Source organism: Ursus arctos, unplaced genomic scaffold (assembly GCF_023065955.2).
Source record: "Ursus arctos isolate Adak ecotype North America unplaced genomic scaffold, UrsArc2.0 scaffold_31, whole genome shotgun sequence".
Classification (NCBI taxonomy): domain Eukaryota; kingdom Metazoa; phylum Chordata; class Mammalia; order Carnivora; family Ursidae; genus Ursus; species Ursus arctos.
In genome coordinates this window covers 3,460,395-3,477,080 of record NW_026622997.1, presented here as the reverse complement: position 1 = coordinate 3,477,080, position 16,686 = coordinate 3,460,395, and the positions used below count along the sequence as shown (strand labels likewise).

Genomic DNA, 16,686 nt, shown 5'->3' with positions numbered 1-16,686 from the left:
TGCTCGAGATATCCTCTTTCCTAGTAGTGCCTAAATACTTTGACTTTTTCAGAACTCTTTCTCCCTAATCTTCAAAGTTTACCCCCTCTTTCTTGAGGATGTAATTTGTCTCCATGACTCTTACTATTAAAATTAGCACTGGCTTCTCTATAAAGAGGCTTTAGATGGCCTGTATTAATATTTTTTTGCCAATCAAGTTACACAAAGTGTATTGGATGGACATTTCTGTCTGTTAGAAGCATGAGCATGCTTACGCGTGAAGGAACGGTCTGTATTTCAATGGCAGTAGTTTGGAAGGATTCATAGTGGTGTAACCTGAGTGATATGGGTCATTCTCTGAATTTGAGAGGTTTTACAGGAACGTCGGTGACGTTCTCATTTGGTTGTGAATTGCGGAGAAGAGAATACAGGAATTAGACAAATTGGAGGTGCAAGAGGAGAGATTAGACAGACCACATGTGGACCTGGAGTCTGTTGGCAAATAGGGGCCATAATTCTCATATGCACTGGTGGATTTTCCACAGTGGCAGCAGTATCTCTATGTGAACGTCATTTCTGATTGGCCATCATTCAAAGCTTTATCTTTTCATTCCGGTCTTTCTTGTATCTAGTCATCATAGTTAGAAACATCCCTTCTTAAGAGTCCCTAAAACTGTTAGTGATCCTGGAATGGAAGTTCCATGAAGGCTGGGCTGTATCATCTTGTTCCTGCTGTCTGACGTGATGCTCTTGGGTCAAACCAGTGGCTCAGAATAAAGGATTTTCAGGGGATGCTGAGCTACTGCAGGGGAGCAGATCATTATTCTGGGAGGTTGATGGGATTTTTTTTTTTTTAGATTTTATTTTATTTTATTTTATTTATTTATTTATTTAATTTTATTTTTTAAAAGATTTTATTTGGGACACCTGGGTGGCTCAGTTGGTTAAGTGTCTACATTAGGCTCAGGTCATGATCCCAGGGTCCTGGGATTGAGTCCTGCCTCAGGCTCCCTGCTCTGCGGGAGAGTCTGCTTCTCCCTTTCTCTCTGCTGCTCCCCCCCGCTTGTGCTCTTTTGCAAATAAATAAATAAAATCTTAGAAAAAAAGATTTTATTTATTTATTTGAGAGAGAGTGTGCAGTGGGAGTGAGCCTGAGTGATGGGGTGGGGCAGAGGGAGAGGGAGAAGCAGACTCCCCGCTGAGTAGGGAGCCTGACATGGGGCTCAGTCCTGTTCCTATGTCTTCACCCATCTCACTAAAGTCTTTAGGGGCCCACCTAGGAGCTTCAGGGGAACTTTATAAGCAACTCGAATGCTGTGATGGATGACTAACTCAAAGGCTGTGTCACAAGCGCGTGTAGGACCGGACACCCTGTTGCTGAGTAAGCGGTCAGGGAGAGAGTGACAGTGTGCACGCGGGATCGTCCAGTTACTCCCTGGAGAACAATAGCAATTAGGAAGTACTTGGGGAACGCCCGCTCCCTTGTTATTTATAGCTCCCCAATTTTATTTAAGTATATTCTCAAACTTTATTCTGGTTTAGATATCGCCGGTGGGTCAGAAAGAGGCAGAGCTTCAAGAAGGCCGTGTCGTACCTCTCTCCGGGGAGCCCTCCGAGGCCTGTGAGCTGACGTGTCCAAAGTGTAATTAGGTTGTAATCGGAGTGGCGGGGAATGATGTGGGTGTAGAGGTGGTGGGGCCGAGGCGAGGAGACTGTCTAGCTTGAAAAACATCGATTTTCTTGTGTCCAGGAGATTTTTAAGAGGAGCTAATCTCATCAGTCCTCTAGAGACTCAGCGACATGCATCACTGAGTTTACACGTGGCCTGAGAGCCCAGCCTGCAGCTCGTTCCCTTCAGACTCATGTTTTCGTGTTTTCATACTTCTTGCTCATCGAGGTGACGTTTTGAGCCTGACACTTTGAGGAGAAGAGTTCTGATTGTGGGTTGTTTGTCAAGGTTGTCCCGAGGGCATTGGTGTAATTCTTTCCTCATTAGGCTCTGTCCCCTTATTTCCACTCTCATTTTGAAAGGAAGAAATGCTGTTTGGAGTGTGGAGTCAGATGTAATAGCACGGGCGTCTGTTTTTCATCCCCAAATGTCTGTGAACAGTTGTGTCAACAGTGGTTTCCAGCGGGGGTCGAATGGACTCTGACGTACAAGTTGATGTTATTTTGGGGAATTTGACAAAAAAAAGTAGAAGTTGTTTTTTCCTTTTTTAAGATTTTATTCATTTATTTGAGAGAGAGAGAGAGAGAGAGAGTGAGCACAAGCAGGGGAAGGGGCAGAAGGAAACTCCCCCCTGAGCAAGGACCCCGATGTGGGGCTCGATCCCAGGACCTGAGATCATGACCTGAGCCGAAGGCAGACACTTAACTGACTGGGCCACCAGGCACCCCTAGTAGAACTTGTTTACTTTATAACCATTTTATTTGTGTGTGTGTGTGCGTATGTTTTATACTGGACGTAACATATTGGGATAGTGGCTCATGTATATAATTTACAGATAAACACAGAGTTGGGGGAGGTCTGTGCTCAAAATATTTTTCAGCTAAGAATGAATGATCAAAAAATTTAGAGATGATCTGTTGAGGATTCTGGTCATGTCCTCATCTGTGGAGTATTCAGATTGTCACGTACCTTACGGACTTGGTGAGTGGTCTAGCTAATCACTTAATAATAGCCGGGACATACCTCTATATAAATTAGAATAGCAGGGAAGACTAGCTAATCCATGACATTTGAAACTTTTCAAAGCCTTCCAACTTCCATTTTCAAACTAACTATGAAGGACAAAAGTCTAAGTTTTCCCCAGAAAGGCTCTCAAATGAATATGTCTGGAAGATACTGCTGTGGTTCGAAATCTTACCACCTTTTCCACGAGAGGAATGCCATCGTGCACACACCGGAAGCGCTCAGAGTGGCAAGACCGCATTCTTTCATGAAACACCTCCTTTGAGCCTCTGGATGTTTGTGAGATTTATTAGGGGGAAATCTTTACTCGGTGGTGTGCGGATAGGCTGCAAATAATTACCATGCCATTCCCTGGGTGGTTGTACTTTACCCACATTGTGGATTATGGGGCTTGCCAGACGGCCTTCAAATCTGGCAACTATTTTTTTTCTTTACCACCCTTTTGGAGTATTTCACATGTCTCTTTAAAAATCCCAGTGTTTTTGCAGTTTCAGAGAGGAGAAGGCAGGCAGGGACAAGGGAGTAAGGAGGGAAATTTGGCCCCAAAATAATAACTGGGAAAATTAAATTCTTAGGAAGTCCTACAGATCAAAAGGATGAGGCTTGGCAACTGCTAACCGAACAGATGATCTAGAATCTAGAGAAGCAAAGAATTTGCCAAGTGACCCAGACCCTCAGTCACTTGCCGACCTCTTCGTTTTTGCAAGCTAACTTTTTAAAATAGCCCCCAGGTATTAGCAGCTTATGTCTAATGTCGCAGACAACAAGAGCACTGTCAGTATTTGAGAAGTCACTCCAGGATACATCTTAGTGTTAACTTTCCAAATACGAACGAAGTGAGTGGTTGAATGTGATGGAGAAGGTTTGGAGTCTTTGATCTAAAATCCTATGGCTGCACCGCCCTGGATTCCCTGGAGAGGAGGTCGAAGATTCTTGGGGACACGGAAGGCAGGCGAGTCAGTGAGCTGGTAGCACGGTGGTTGGGACAGCGGGTCGGTGAGTCCCACTGTCTGGGTTTGAGACCTGGCTCTGCCCAGGTGAGCATTGTGTGATCAGGCAGCTCTCAAACTTCCCTGTGTCCGGGGCGGGGGGAGGGGGTTTCCATCTGTAAAACAATGTGAATCGTAGCGCCTCCCTCTTGGAGTTATTGTGGAGACTCTATGGATGAATGTGTCTAAAACATGTTGTGCCGGTACATAAAAATGTTTAAGTAAATGCTTGGTACTGTTTTTTTTTTCTTTTTTAAAGATTTTATTTATTTATTTGAGAGAGAGAGACCAAGCAAGTGGGCAGGAGGAAGGGCAAAGGGAGAGGGAGAGAGAATCTCAAGCAGGCTCTCCACGGAGCATGGAGCCCAGCACAGGGCTCGATCCCAGGACCCTGGAGATCATGGCTTGCACTGAAATCAGGAGTCAGATGCTTAACTGACTGAGCCACCCAGATCCCCCTGCTTGAGACTTTTATATCCTAACAGATGTGCCTCCTTTTAAAATGAACAACTATATCAAGTGGACAGTTTTCTTAATTAAAAGAAAGAGTTCGAGATACAAAATCCCTGCATGACAGAAAATTTTGCATTTCCAGAGGCTAGTTCGTGATCTTTTCTGTGACGCTGCTCTTATCTTGTCAGTCTTGACATTTTCTTCTGGAAAGGTACAAGTGAAAAACTTAGTTCTTTTGAGTTTTAAGGGAAGGTTTGGATCACTCAGTTGCCAACCGAGATGAGAAATAGGGATCTCAGCTTGTATTACAAACCCCAACCCATGGCTGGATTAACACCACAACCACAAGGAACAAGTCGATTAGGAAGGTTAGGGAATATTAATGTTGTCATCTCTTTCCACACAGTGTAAGAAAAGATTCTAGGGCATCTGGGTGGCTCTGTGGTTCAGCATCTGCCTTCAGCTCAGGGTGTGATCCCGGGGTCCTGGGATCGAGCCCCACATTGGGCTCCCTCCTCTGCTGGGAGCCTGCTTCTTCCTCTCCCACTCCCCCTGCTTGTGTTCCCTCTCTCGCTGGCTGTCTCTCTCTCTGTCAAATAAATAAATAAAATCTTAAAAGAAAAGAAAAGAAAAAAGATTCTGCCCCGTGGCTCTAAAGGGTATTGACACTGGATCTCCTCAGGGTTTGGAGTCTTAAAAAGTTTTTGCTCCCATTTTAAGGAAATAGAAATATCCTGTGGAAATGGGAAGAGAATTTTAAGGAAATTTCTCCTTTTTTGCTCCCATTTTAAGAAAATGGTAGAAGTGTTCTATGCAAACGGCAAGAGAATGCTGTGTTGCCATGTTGCCAGGGCTCAGGAGAGGGTTCTCTCAACTGCAGTTCTTCAAGGGTGACTTTACTCTTCAGATCAAAAGTCAGGTGGTAATTAAGACTCTCTTAGGAGATCAAAGCAACACACAGTGGGAGACACAGTCAATGCCATGGACTGATGGTAAAAAGCCGTTACTCTGCAAAAATCAGTCAAGATGACAAGCATTGGTGTTTGGAGACCTTTCTGCATGATGTAATGTAATGCCAGCAGTGCTTAGTGAAAACACGAGAAAGCGTTGGTTCTGATCAGCACAGACCCCAGCAGGGAAATGCAGGGAGCTCTTTGCAGCGAGGTGATATTGGCATAGCAGTTGGGGGGCCCGCGTGAATGCCGAATTGGGTATTTATCCTAGCTTTGCTTGTTTGCTCACTTATTACTGTGTTCTAAGAAAGCCATCTGGGAAAATGAATTCTCAGGAATCAAATTATTGGTGTACGGTCTTGTGTTTTTTCTGTTGGGGTGAGATGCACTGGTTTTCATCATAACTGGCTATGGTTTGTTACATTTAGAGAGAGTCTCCTGGAACGTTGGCCTCTGTGTCGTGGCTGTCCTGATGGCTTGGACGGTCTGAGAGTAACAGATTCCAGGAATCCTGAATGTCCCTCGGTTCAGACCTTGGCTTTTCTCTAAGTGTTTGCTGAAGTGCTTTCTGGATGCTTGCTTCTCAGACTCAAAGCTCCCCATTCTCCGCACAGTCCAGCCGGGGTGAGAGAGGTTTCGGACCCGAGAACCGAGGTTTGACCTGCTGTTATGTGCAACTGTAGTTTATTTACTTTGGTTTCTGTTTTGTATTCTAATGTGTGAACATTCCACAATTTATCCATTCTGCAGCTGATTGGATATTTGGGTTCGCTTCACCACTATTTTGAGCAATGCTGCGAAGGCCATTCTTAGAGTTGTTTGTGGAGAGAAAAGCATGCCGTTGTGTACCGGAATACAGACAGTGGTAAAGTCAACCACTCTACCGACCACTTAGGTCCAGAGATGGGTGTTGCCTCTCCTAAGAAGACCTGTGTGAATCCGTTTTCCTTTGCGGTTCCCCCTGCGCCCCTCCCCCACCTGGTTGTAATAATTATTCTAACAGACCTTTGTTTCTTTATGGTTCCATCATAAAAGTATGCATATTTCAATCGGGGTTGTAGTAACTCTTTAATGAGTTTAGGAGGAGTGATTTATTTTGCCTTGGCTCCTGTTCCAGCCTCTGGCCAGAAGCCTACTTCTGCCTCAGGCTTCTCCCGTTATCTTGGCTACCCCTCGCCTGCGTGATGGCCGTGATGGCCGCTGCTGCCTTCCTCTGATACGTCCTACCCTACATTGCTGCAATTGTTAACCTTCCGAAACACTTCTGTGCTTCAGAGTTTTTTATGGTCACCCTGTCTGCCGTCATGTTCCAAGTAGTGCAGAGTTCAAGCCCGGTTTCTGGGCGCCAGGTGTCCAGCTTATCCACTGCTGTGTGCAGACCAGTGCAGACCGAACGACCTACAGCGTGAGCAGTCGCTTGAAGCTACCTGTCCAGCTTCTGGGCTCCATGCGGCTCTGCTAGCCGGTTTCTGCTTGGCCTCCTTCAAGCCCTTACAGTCAGACGGGGGCAGGCTCCGCAGCCGTCTCGAAGACTTCTACATTCACACGTCTGGTGGCTGATGAGCTGTCTGCGGGGACGCCTCCACGTGGCCTTCCCACGTGGCCTGGACTTTCTCAGAGCAAGGCAGCAGGCTTCCATGGGTGAGCATGTCGAGAGAGGGAGCTGAGCAGAAGCCACGTTCCTGCCTTTTCAGTCCTCGCCCTGGAAGTCCCGTAGCGTCAGAGGACACGTCCATGTCGTCTCCAGGGTCTGACCACTAGGGATACAGCCCTACAAGTGATCATATATAAGTTTTTGTGTAAGGACAAGGTTTTATTTCTCTTGGTGGAGTGCATAGGGTTGAGATCGCCCGATCTTATGTAAGTGTATGTTAGTCGTGGGCACTGTCGGACTGTTGGCCACCTCGACTGTGCTATTTGTGTCCCCATCAGCAATGTGTGAGGGTTTCAGTTGCTGGGCATCCTTGCCAGCCCTTGTCAGGTTTTGGTTTTTTTGTTTGTTTCATTTTAATTTTAGCAACTCAATAAGTTTGTAGTGGCATCTCATTTTGGCTTTAAATTGCATTTCTTTAATGGCATATAATTTCAAACATCCTGTTTTTAAAGATTTATTTTTAAATAAAAGACAATTATCATATGGTTTCACTCATTTATGGACCATAAGAAATAGCAGGGAGATAGGTAGGAGAAGGAAGGGATGAATGAAGCGGGGGGTCAACAGAAGGGGGAATGAACCATGAGAGACTATGGACTCTGGGAAACAAACTGAGGACTTCAGAGGGGAGGGAGTGGGGAATGGGATAGGCGGGCGATGGGTTTTAAGGAGGGCACGTATTGCATGGAGCAGTGGGTGTTATACGCAAATAATGAATCATGGAACATTACATCAAAAACTAAGGATGTACTGTATGGTGACTAACACAACATAATAAAAAAATTAAAAAAAATAAAAACAATATACAAAGGTAAAATAAATAAATATATATATTTATTTGATAGAGGAGAGAGAGAGAGAGAGAGCATACAGAGGCAGAGGGAGAAGCAGACCCCCCCCCCCCCCCAGCAGGGAGCCCAATCCCAGGACCCTGGGATCATGACCTGAGCCGAAGGCAGACGCTTAACCGACTGAGTCCCCAGGTGCCCCTCAAACATCTTTATATATATTTCTTTGTCATTGATACATTTTCTTTGATAAAGTATCTTGTTTATATCTTTTGCTTATTTTTAAAAGTTGCGTTGTTTCTTATTACTGACCTCCAAGAGTTCTTTATGCATTCTGATATCAAGTCCTCTGTGAGGAATGTGATTTACCAGCATTTACTCCCAGCATGGGGCTTGTCTTTCCCTTCTCTTAACAGATCTTTGGGAGAGCAAAGACATTTGATTTTGGTAAAGTCTGATTTATGCATTTTTTTCCTTTTAGAATCATGCTTTTGGTGTCAGATCTAAAAACTCTTTGACTCTGTTGGCCATTCCTTGCTCTGGTGACCATTTCTTCTCCTAGATTCTCTAGCTGTGGAGTTGGCGCTGCCTTTTCAGGGTTTTTGCAGTTCGTGTGTAGAGACGATGCTGCCCCTCCCCCCGTCTCAGTGTAAAGCCTGGTTCTGTTAATGATGTGTTCTTCACTTCCTGCACGCGACTTCATTATGACAAAAGCAGGTGTACTTCAAATCCAGAGATTCTGAAGCATAGTCACTACCTGACATTAAATCGACAGAAAGAGACGCTGAGAATGCTTTGCCCTAGTTCCTGAATGTAGAGGTACAGGGGACACTCTTGAACTAAGTGTGTAAGAAGTTGGCATTTGCCCCCAGAGAAGCTACAAGCTGTCACCAGATCCCAGGGAGAGTGACCTGCATTCACTCTTGCCTTTGGTCAGGCGAGGGAGTGGTGAAGGGAGTGAAGACCGTAAAACCACCATGGAAAGAGTTGCTGTTTGTGGTTCTAAATCTGAAATCTAAAACTTAAAGTTAATAAAGAGGCAGTTCGGTAGGACAGGCGGCCTATGAAACCATGTGACTGAGACTAGTAATTTCTTTGCATTGTTTTCTCCCTTACCTGTGAGGCTCCTTTCTCCCATTTTTTAATTTAAAATTGTCATTATTTATTTATTTGAGAGAGAGAGGGAGGGAAGGGAAGACAGAGAGCACAAGCAGGGGGAGCAGCAGAGGGAGAGGGAGAAGCAGACTCCCTGCTGAGCAGGGAGCCCGATGCAGGGCTGGATCCTAGGATCCTGGGATCATGACCTGAGCTGAAGGCAGATGCTTAACTGACTTAGCCACTAGGCACCCATTCTTTCTCCTTTTTAAAGCATGTCTGATGAAATGGTACATGTGATTGAACAAGATAGCATGCCTGCCATGGGGCCTGGTACCCAGAAGCTATGAAATAATGTGGATTTCACCCCTCTTTCCACCTTCTGCCTTTCTTTTCTATTTCAGTAACAATTTGAGTATTTGCTGTGTGTCATTGCCATGCGGGAGAGACTGATCATGACCTCACTGAAGCCAGAAAACCGAAATAGAATGGGTTTTCAAAGAACTTATGACCCGGATGGTGGGAGACAGATGTTGAATACAAACTATAATCCAAGGCAGAGTAAAATTAATGCTAAACAGAGATGCAGACAGGGCGCTGGCTGAGATGACCCAGGAGACTCACAGAGGAGGGGCTGTGTGGTGTACGCATGGCAGGGTGCTTGGATTCTCATAGAACGCGACAGTAAAAGATGCTTCTGACTGTGACATTGTTTGGTATGTTTGATGAGTAGTAAATTGTCTGCTTTTGTCTTGAACATGAGTTAGGGGCATGTTGTAGCAGGTCAGGCTGGAAAAGTAGAGTGCGGACAGGTCTCGGATGCAAGTAGCTGCCCTCGATGGCTGAAGGGTATGTGTGAGGCATAAGACAGAAGTACACCTGGGCTAGCTCATATATGTGGTTGGTACGAGGGACTGCAGGAAGGTACCAGAGGGTTGTAGGATGCTTGCTAAGTATTGGGAATCCATTCAGGGTCACTTATTATCTGCAAGACTAGACAGTGTCCTTGCTTGCAGCATAAACTCCTCAACTAGAGAATACATTTGACTCTTAACAATGGTGGGAGGGTGGGGGCAGGGCTAGTGACCTCCCCTCACAGTTGAAAATCCAAGTATAGCCTTTGACTCCCCCAAAACGTAAGTACTCATAGCCTCGTGTTGACCGGAAGCCTTACCGATAGCATAAGCACGTGACACACACTTTGTATGTTATATGTATTATATACTGTATTCTCATAATAAAGTAAGCTAGAGGAAAGAAAATGTTATTAAGGAAATCACAAGGAAGGGAAAATACATTTAAATTACTGTACTTTTTTATTAAAAAGAAATCCGTGTAGTTCAAACCCATACTGTTCAAGGGTAACCTGTACATGACATTCTTGATGGTTAAAAAAATCAGACTCATTAATGTAGAAGGAGAAGTACAGTTTCTCCTAGAGCAAGGAGGTGCTCTGAGCAAGCGCTGTCACCAGGCTCTTTTCCTTTGGATTTAGACATCAGGGGCCCTAGAGGTAGTTTAAATTCAGCTTTTAGGAATTCTGCTTACATCATCCTGAAGATCTGTCCCAGAGAACTGTTGTCTCGTGGTTGAAGTAGTTTTAGCAGGATGTTGTGTTTGTGAATAATAGGAGCTAACAAGTGAGCTTGGATGTCACAGATTAAAATAAAGTGCCAACGTGGCTTGGGTAAGAGGGCTTTCAATGGACGCTGTCATTTCTGCTTCTAGGGACCTAATACCCATCATCGCTGCTCTGGAGTACAACCAGTGGTTCACAAAGCTATCTTCTAAGGATCTGAAACTGGTAAGTAAGTGAAGATGTTGCAAATTTTGATTACTTCTGCTGGGTTTCAAAAGCCCAATAATTATCAAAAAACATTTGTTTTGCTACTAATCTGGCGAGCTGCATACATGCTTTTTTCTTGAGGAGGTATTTTCCTGTAAGTGATCTGCATGCCGTTTTACCAAGTGTGTCACGTGAGATGCTCCCGAGAAGGACTTCCTCATGTTTTCAGCTGCTTTAGACGATCTTAGATAATGAACAGAGAGACACACTTAGCGGAGCCTTCAGTACAGACTCATTCTGTTGGCAAAAACTATTAAAGTTACGTTTGCACAGCTGCAAATAGCAGATTGGATGTTTCTGTCCTGCATTCCATCTCCACAAATCTTCCCTTCCTAAGAATTTGGGGAAACATTACCAGGTAGAGTTGGTCTGCTGGAGTGATGATAGCTAACTTTAATTTTCTAGAGGAGTTTTGGGCGGATTTATATGTAAGCAAAATGATATCAAAAGTGAGCTGCTAGTTTTCATACGGTATGGGGGAGCCAAATTTTTGGTCTGTTTTACTAGTGGAAGTGAGACGCTGTGTTGGGGAGCTTTTGCAAGTTCAAAGCAGCCATATGGGCAGATGCTTATACATAAGTTAGCTTTCTGCTACTTCATTTTAGGATAGGAAATAACCTAGAGGTTGTTTTATTGGCGACTCTGTATTCAAGCCTCCAACTTTCAGAGGTCCTGGGAACTGGAGGCTTAACGATTTTCTTAGTGAAGAGGTAAGATTTTGATGGAGACTTGGATCTGTAGAAAGTGGAGGGTTGAGATTTGCTGGTGGATAGGCTGCTGGTTCTCTGAATTTGCCTGGGGTGTGAGCGGCTTAAGGTATTATTAGTATGGACATGAGCTGAGCTCACTTGGGGCCAACTAAGAGCCAACGTGGTATAGGAGAGAGTGTGGGCTTGGAAACCTGGGTCTCAGATTCTGGGCCCTATGACAAGGCTGTGGGACTTTAGGTAAGTCACTTGACATCCCAGGGCCTCCCCTTCCTATTGTTGAGTGTTAATTGGAGCTCATGTCTTATTCGTCTCTGCCCAGTGCTTATCAGAGTATATGGCTCCTCATAGCTCTTCCATAAAGATTGGTTTAATGAATATTAGTTTGTTGAATGAATGAATGGACATAGCAATGTAGCTAATTTGCAGGTTACTGAGATGAGTAAATCATGTGTATAGAAATTCCAACCCAGTACCTCACATATTGTAGGCATTTCCGGTTAACTGTTGTTCTTCTAGCCTCACAGACTAGCAAAGAGGCTGAGAAATGAGCAAGCATGGGGATGTGAGTTGCGCAAATGGTATCAGCTACACAGGAAAAGGATCTGCGATCAGTGAGTTTGGAGCTAGGCATGGGGGGGAGGGGCAGGTGAACTCCCAGGGAACAGACTGGACACCGTGATGGGAGGGAGACCCAGCAGCAGAAGCCGCTCAATTGCTGCTTGCTGGGCTGGGGACCGTTTGCAGGACTGAGCCCACAGAGATGACAGGTGGGACAGGGGGAGCCATTGGAGGAGTGAGAAGTAGATTAGCTCAGGGATTGTGCGATCAGGGAGAACAGTGCTTCTCTACCAAGTCAGTTTGCCTGGCTCATTGGAACATTCCTGTAAGTTCGTGACTTTCAAAATGGGGCACAGGACCGCTCTGTGGAAGGGGTGCACATCTCACTTTCAGAAATCGTGCCAACTCACGAATGATTACGGGAATGTGTCCTGGCCATCGGGACTGCCGTTCTATCATTGCTTCTCACGGGCATGATCTCTGCAGTTGCCGGAGATGTTTCAGCAAGAAATTATGCACCTCATCATTTTAGTTCTGGAACACAAAGCTTGTAAGTGCTCAGATGCCTCTTTGGATGTCTTGGGATGAAAGGAAGAGTCGTGACAGGATTTCAGGGCTGCCCTTCCTGCTTTTCTAGTAACTCAGATTTAAGCACAACAACACCTGTGTGTATATTTTTAATATTTGGTATTTTAAAGTGAAGAATGGTCTTTGGGAAATCACTCTTCAGTCTCAAAAAGAATAGCAGTTTTTCATGTTTTTCACCCAACATTGAAAAGAACTGATACTCGCCCCTTTGAGGGGGTGGCAAGATGCCATCTCAGAACCTTTGCTGATATTCAGTTTATTGGAGCAAAGGACAGGATTACACCTTCTTTGGACTTTTTACAAACGTGGCTTCACAGGGCACAAAGGAGTGACTTCCTCTCAAGTTATACGAATTCTCGGGGTTGTTAAGATTGCTCCTGTGCTAGGTGCCGCAGGAAAAATGTGTCCTATGTGCTTTATGCTGATCTTAGGATGCTAGTTAATAGTCATTATCCTCAATTTAAACAGAAAGGTAGAGGGATTTTTTTTTTAAATATGCCAAATTTGTGATTAGGAGTAAGTTTCTGTCTTACATTCTCGACTCATTAAAAGCACAGTAGATGGGGGTCTTGCTCAAGTCTTGATTTGGTAACTTAGCAAGTCAGTGAGCATCATGGGGTCTTTTTACATCTTCTTAAAATGGCATGGTTGGGCCAGTTGCATGTGGTTCCTTTTACTTATAAAATTCTGTATGTGTTTTTATTTTGCACTAGTTTGTTGCTGATCGCGATTTCTCTCATTTTTATAGTATACTTTTGAGTTTTTAACTAAATGCAAGCTCTTGGAGAGCCATTGTATTAATTTGCTAAGAATTTTTTCCCCCTAAATCAGGGAATGTAGTGCAGAACAGGCAGCTGACATTTGGGGAGCACTACTCTAATGGTCATATGTTACTTGCCATCTAGGTTTGGATGTGTGTGTATCTCTTTAAAATTTTCATCACCATAATATTCTTCAGGGTAGAAAACAATTCTTGTACTTGGGCACTTAATAAAAAGTAGCAAAATTAACATGGACATGAATGACTTGTTATACTTCTCCCCTACCAGCATTTTAAAGAAAAGATGGACATACATTTTGTACATTTTCTGTAATAAATTTTTATTACAGTAATTATACCCAGTAGGTAAGTGAAAGCCCTCCTTTGGGAAATTGTTTTTCTGGATGCTCTGTAAGGTGGCCCTGGAAAGATAATGATATGCCATGGATTGTTTTTGGAAATGAGGATAATCCCTGCAAAAACATTGTCTAAGCAGTCACTTTTTATCATGCCAACGCAGAGTACGATCAATTCCCCTGGTTGTATATCGTAAGACAAAGAATTACACCGATAAGGGGGTCACCGTTTTGAAAATCACCATCAGCATAATGTAAATCGCAGGCATCGGGTCAATTGGAATTAATTTTCCTCTCCCCTCATCAATCTGTGGGACACATCAGAAACTCTGGGACTGTGTAAAAGCTACATTGTACACTGAATGGAATTGGATAGCACATGAGAATCACAAGTGCCTTAGATGCCTAGGACTTGTGTGTTTCCAAGTGAGGTTTTCTAAAGGATATTCACTAGCGAATTTTTGTTACATTTCAGACTGTTTCAGTGATGGCTAATACAGTTGGATATATATGATCTGATAAATCAAAGAATTATAATTTCTTTGTGGCATTTCGGAAAAGAAACTGCTTTGATTATGGTACGCCATGGTACACAGAACTTTCTTCTTCCCTCCCTCCCTTCCTCTCTCTTTCCTCCTTCCTGCCTTTCTTTCCCTCCCTCCCACCCTCCCTCTTTCTCTCTTTCTCTCTCTCCCCTTCCTTCCTTCCTTACAGCCCTCCTTCCTTCCATCATAAAGGATTTAAATAGACTCTAAGTTGTGATGAGATTTTAAAATCACTTTTTAATGTAGAAGAAATTTTAAAATCAGGAGCCACCTTAAATTAGTTTTGGAATAAGGTAGAAACATAAACAAATTAAAAAACATTAATATGTAAAATTTAAAAATTTGTAAAATTCCGCCACCAAGACACAACTCTTCATTTTCCTAGCACCCTCAAGTCATGTGTTACATACATCAGCCATTTCAGTGGTTGTGATCTTTAGTAAACATTTCATTTTAATTTTGCATTTTCATATAATTTTATATCCTAAGCACTTAAAATATTTTGACAGATACAACTTTACAACTACCTAATTTAAAAAAACATAATGTTTAGCAACATGAGAGAGCACTTACTGAATTCTTATTGGGTTGTTTCCCCCTTTATTTTAGAGAACATCAGCGGGAATGTCCTGACAGTTAACGTTTATCAAATGCTCAGTCAGTCACCCTTTTAAAATACACACCATCTTTGACCCTTAACTTTCTTATCTATTATAAGAGAATAATAATACTTAACGGTTTTGTAATGAAATACACAAAAGGGCTTAGCTCAGGGCCTTGCACGAGACAAGAGCTCAGTCAAGGGATGGTCCTCACGAACCTAACATCATTACCGTCACTAAGTCTTTTGTTCTCACGCTGGAGATCACTTTCTTTGGGAATTCCTTTTGGTTTTCCCAAGATTGGGGTATGCCTCTGAGTGCCCACAGCACTACAAAGTGGCCTTTTAGTGATTCCATTGTAATGGTCTGCTTTCTTGTCTGAGTTCCCTGTTGGATGGCTTACTCTTGAAGGCGGGACTAACTGTCCCAGGTGTCATTGTGTCCCCAGGACCTTCACTGTGATGGTGCATAGTCGTGGATGCTGGGTCAGGTTTTCTTGAGTGAACGACGCATGAATAAGTGGTTTGTTTAATTAACACTTTGCATCTGCGTGGCTGTGTGACAATAAGGGGAGGTCTCCTGTAGACATGGGCGTGATCAAACAGTGTCTTCCCTTACAGTCCACTGATGTCTGTGAGCAGATCCTGAGAGTGGTGAGTAGGTCCAACCGGCTGGAGGAACTGGTGTTGGAAAACGCTGGGCTTAGAACGTGAGTATTGTCCTGAATATACAAATATGTGGCTTCAAAGCTTTCTGCCGTTTCCTCTAAAATTAGTATATAGTTTTTTTTTTTTTTTAAAAGGGTTGAAAGGTTGAATCACTCACATATAAAGTATAGGGTTTTCTCTTTAAAAAAAAATAAAGGATCCCTGTGCTCCCCATCATTGCAACAGTCAAGGGTTTTATAACATCCTCTGTGGTCCAGTGACTGGATGTGTTTGAGGGAGCACGCGTGGTGGCTAGGAGAGAGGGCCCTGAGCCAGATGCCTCATGGCCTTGGGCAAATTGCTTCATTTCTGTGCCTCAGTCTCTTTATCTTTAAGATGGAGAACACAAGAGCACCTACCTTACAGAGTGATGGCTGGGAGAAGTAAATTACTATATGCAAAGTGCTTAGACAAGGATCTTTCATGTCGTAGGTGCTCTGTGTCAGCTCTTAGGAACACCATTCACGGTAGTCGTGGTAGTAACGTATTTCCCATGGTTTCATTGCTTTGCCTGGATTTCTTTTATCTGTTTCTCTCTCTTTCCAAATCCATACTACTTGTTCAGTGCTCGGTGGTGGCTTGGTAGGCAGTGCCCAAGCCTCCGGTGGAGTTCGAATCTGGTAGAACAAAGACTTCACTGCTCCTAAGTGAGGGGGTGGACAGGTTCATGATTATAGCACTTAGTGTGTTATTTTAAGTGCCACATACCTAAAATAGTGATTTTGAATTTTTCTTAAAACATAGCGGTAACAATCATAGACTTTAAACTCAATAATTAGGGCAATTTTGCATTTTTGAGTATTGCATGAAATAAGAATTAAGATACAGTGAACAGCCGATTGCCATTTTCATGAAAAGCAGATTCAATTCAGGATTTTTTTTTAAGTTATGGAGGGACTAAGTCATACTATTAATAGCATCCTGTAATGTGTCTTTAAAGGGGCAATTGTATATTTTCTTCTTGCTTTTGAGTGACGTTTTGGCTAAGCAAAATGAACCACATTTTGGCTGCGGCTTTACAGATTCTCTAGTGAGGATACATACTTGTGTAGACTAGATTGGGTGTTATCGGATATATCGTAAGTAGACTAATATTGTAAAGAAAGGTTTTCTTTTTTTAGATTTCACTCTAGCTCTTCTAGCTGTCAGTGTTTTATTTGAGCAGTTTTACATTTCGTGATAGTTAATCTTGCTCTTTTGTTTACTTGCAGAGAGTTTGCCCAAAAACTGGCCAGTGCTCTCGCGCATAATCCCAACTCAGGACTGCACACAATTAACCTTGCTGGCAACCCACTGGAGGATCGAGGTACTGTAGCGATTCGTGTGATCACTGATGCCACGATTGTGAGAGCGTTGGGCAGTTTTCGTGCGGCCACACCCAGAGAATGGTGTCAGGCTCCGTTGTAATTAC

At 43.5% G+C, this 16,686-nt stretch overlaps 1 protein-coding gene across 7 annotated transcripts in view; it reads left to right on the top strand.

The window, feature by feature from the left end:
* Positions 1-16,686, top strand: part of CARMIL1 (capping protein regulator and myosin 1 linker 1) — a 304,353-nt gene that overhangs the window by 138,273 nt on the left and 149,394 nt on the right. For all 7 annotated transcript variants that reach the window (XM_057305073.1, XM_057305072.1, XM_057305071.1 and 4 more), the window contains 3 exons: positions 10,332-10,407; positions 15,189-15,277; positions 16,487-16,581. In XM_057305073.1, the coding sequence (XP_057161056.1) occupies positions 10,332-10,407; positions 15,189-15,277; positions 16,487-16,581 (260 nt within the window). The remainder of the gene's footprint in view (positions 1-10,331; positions 10,408-15,188; positions 15,278-16,486; positions 16,582-16,686) is intronic.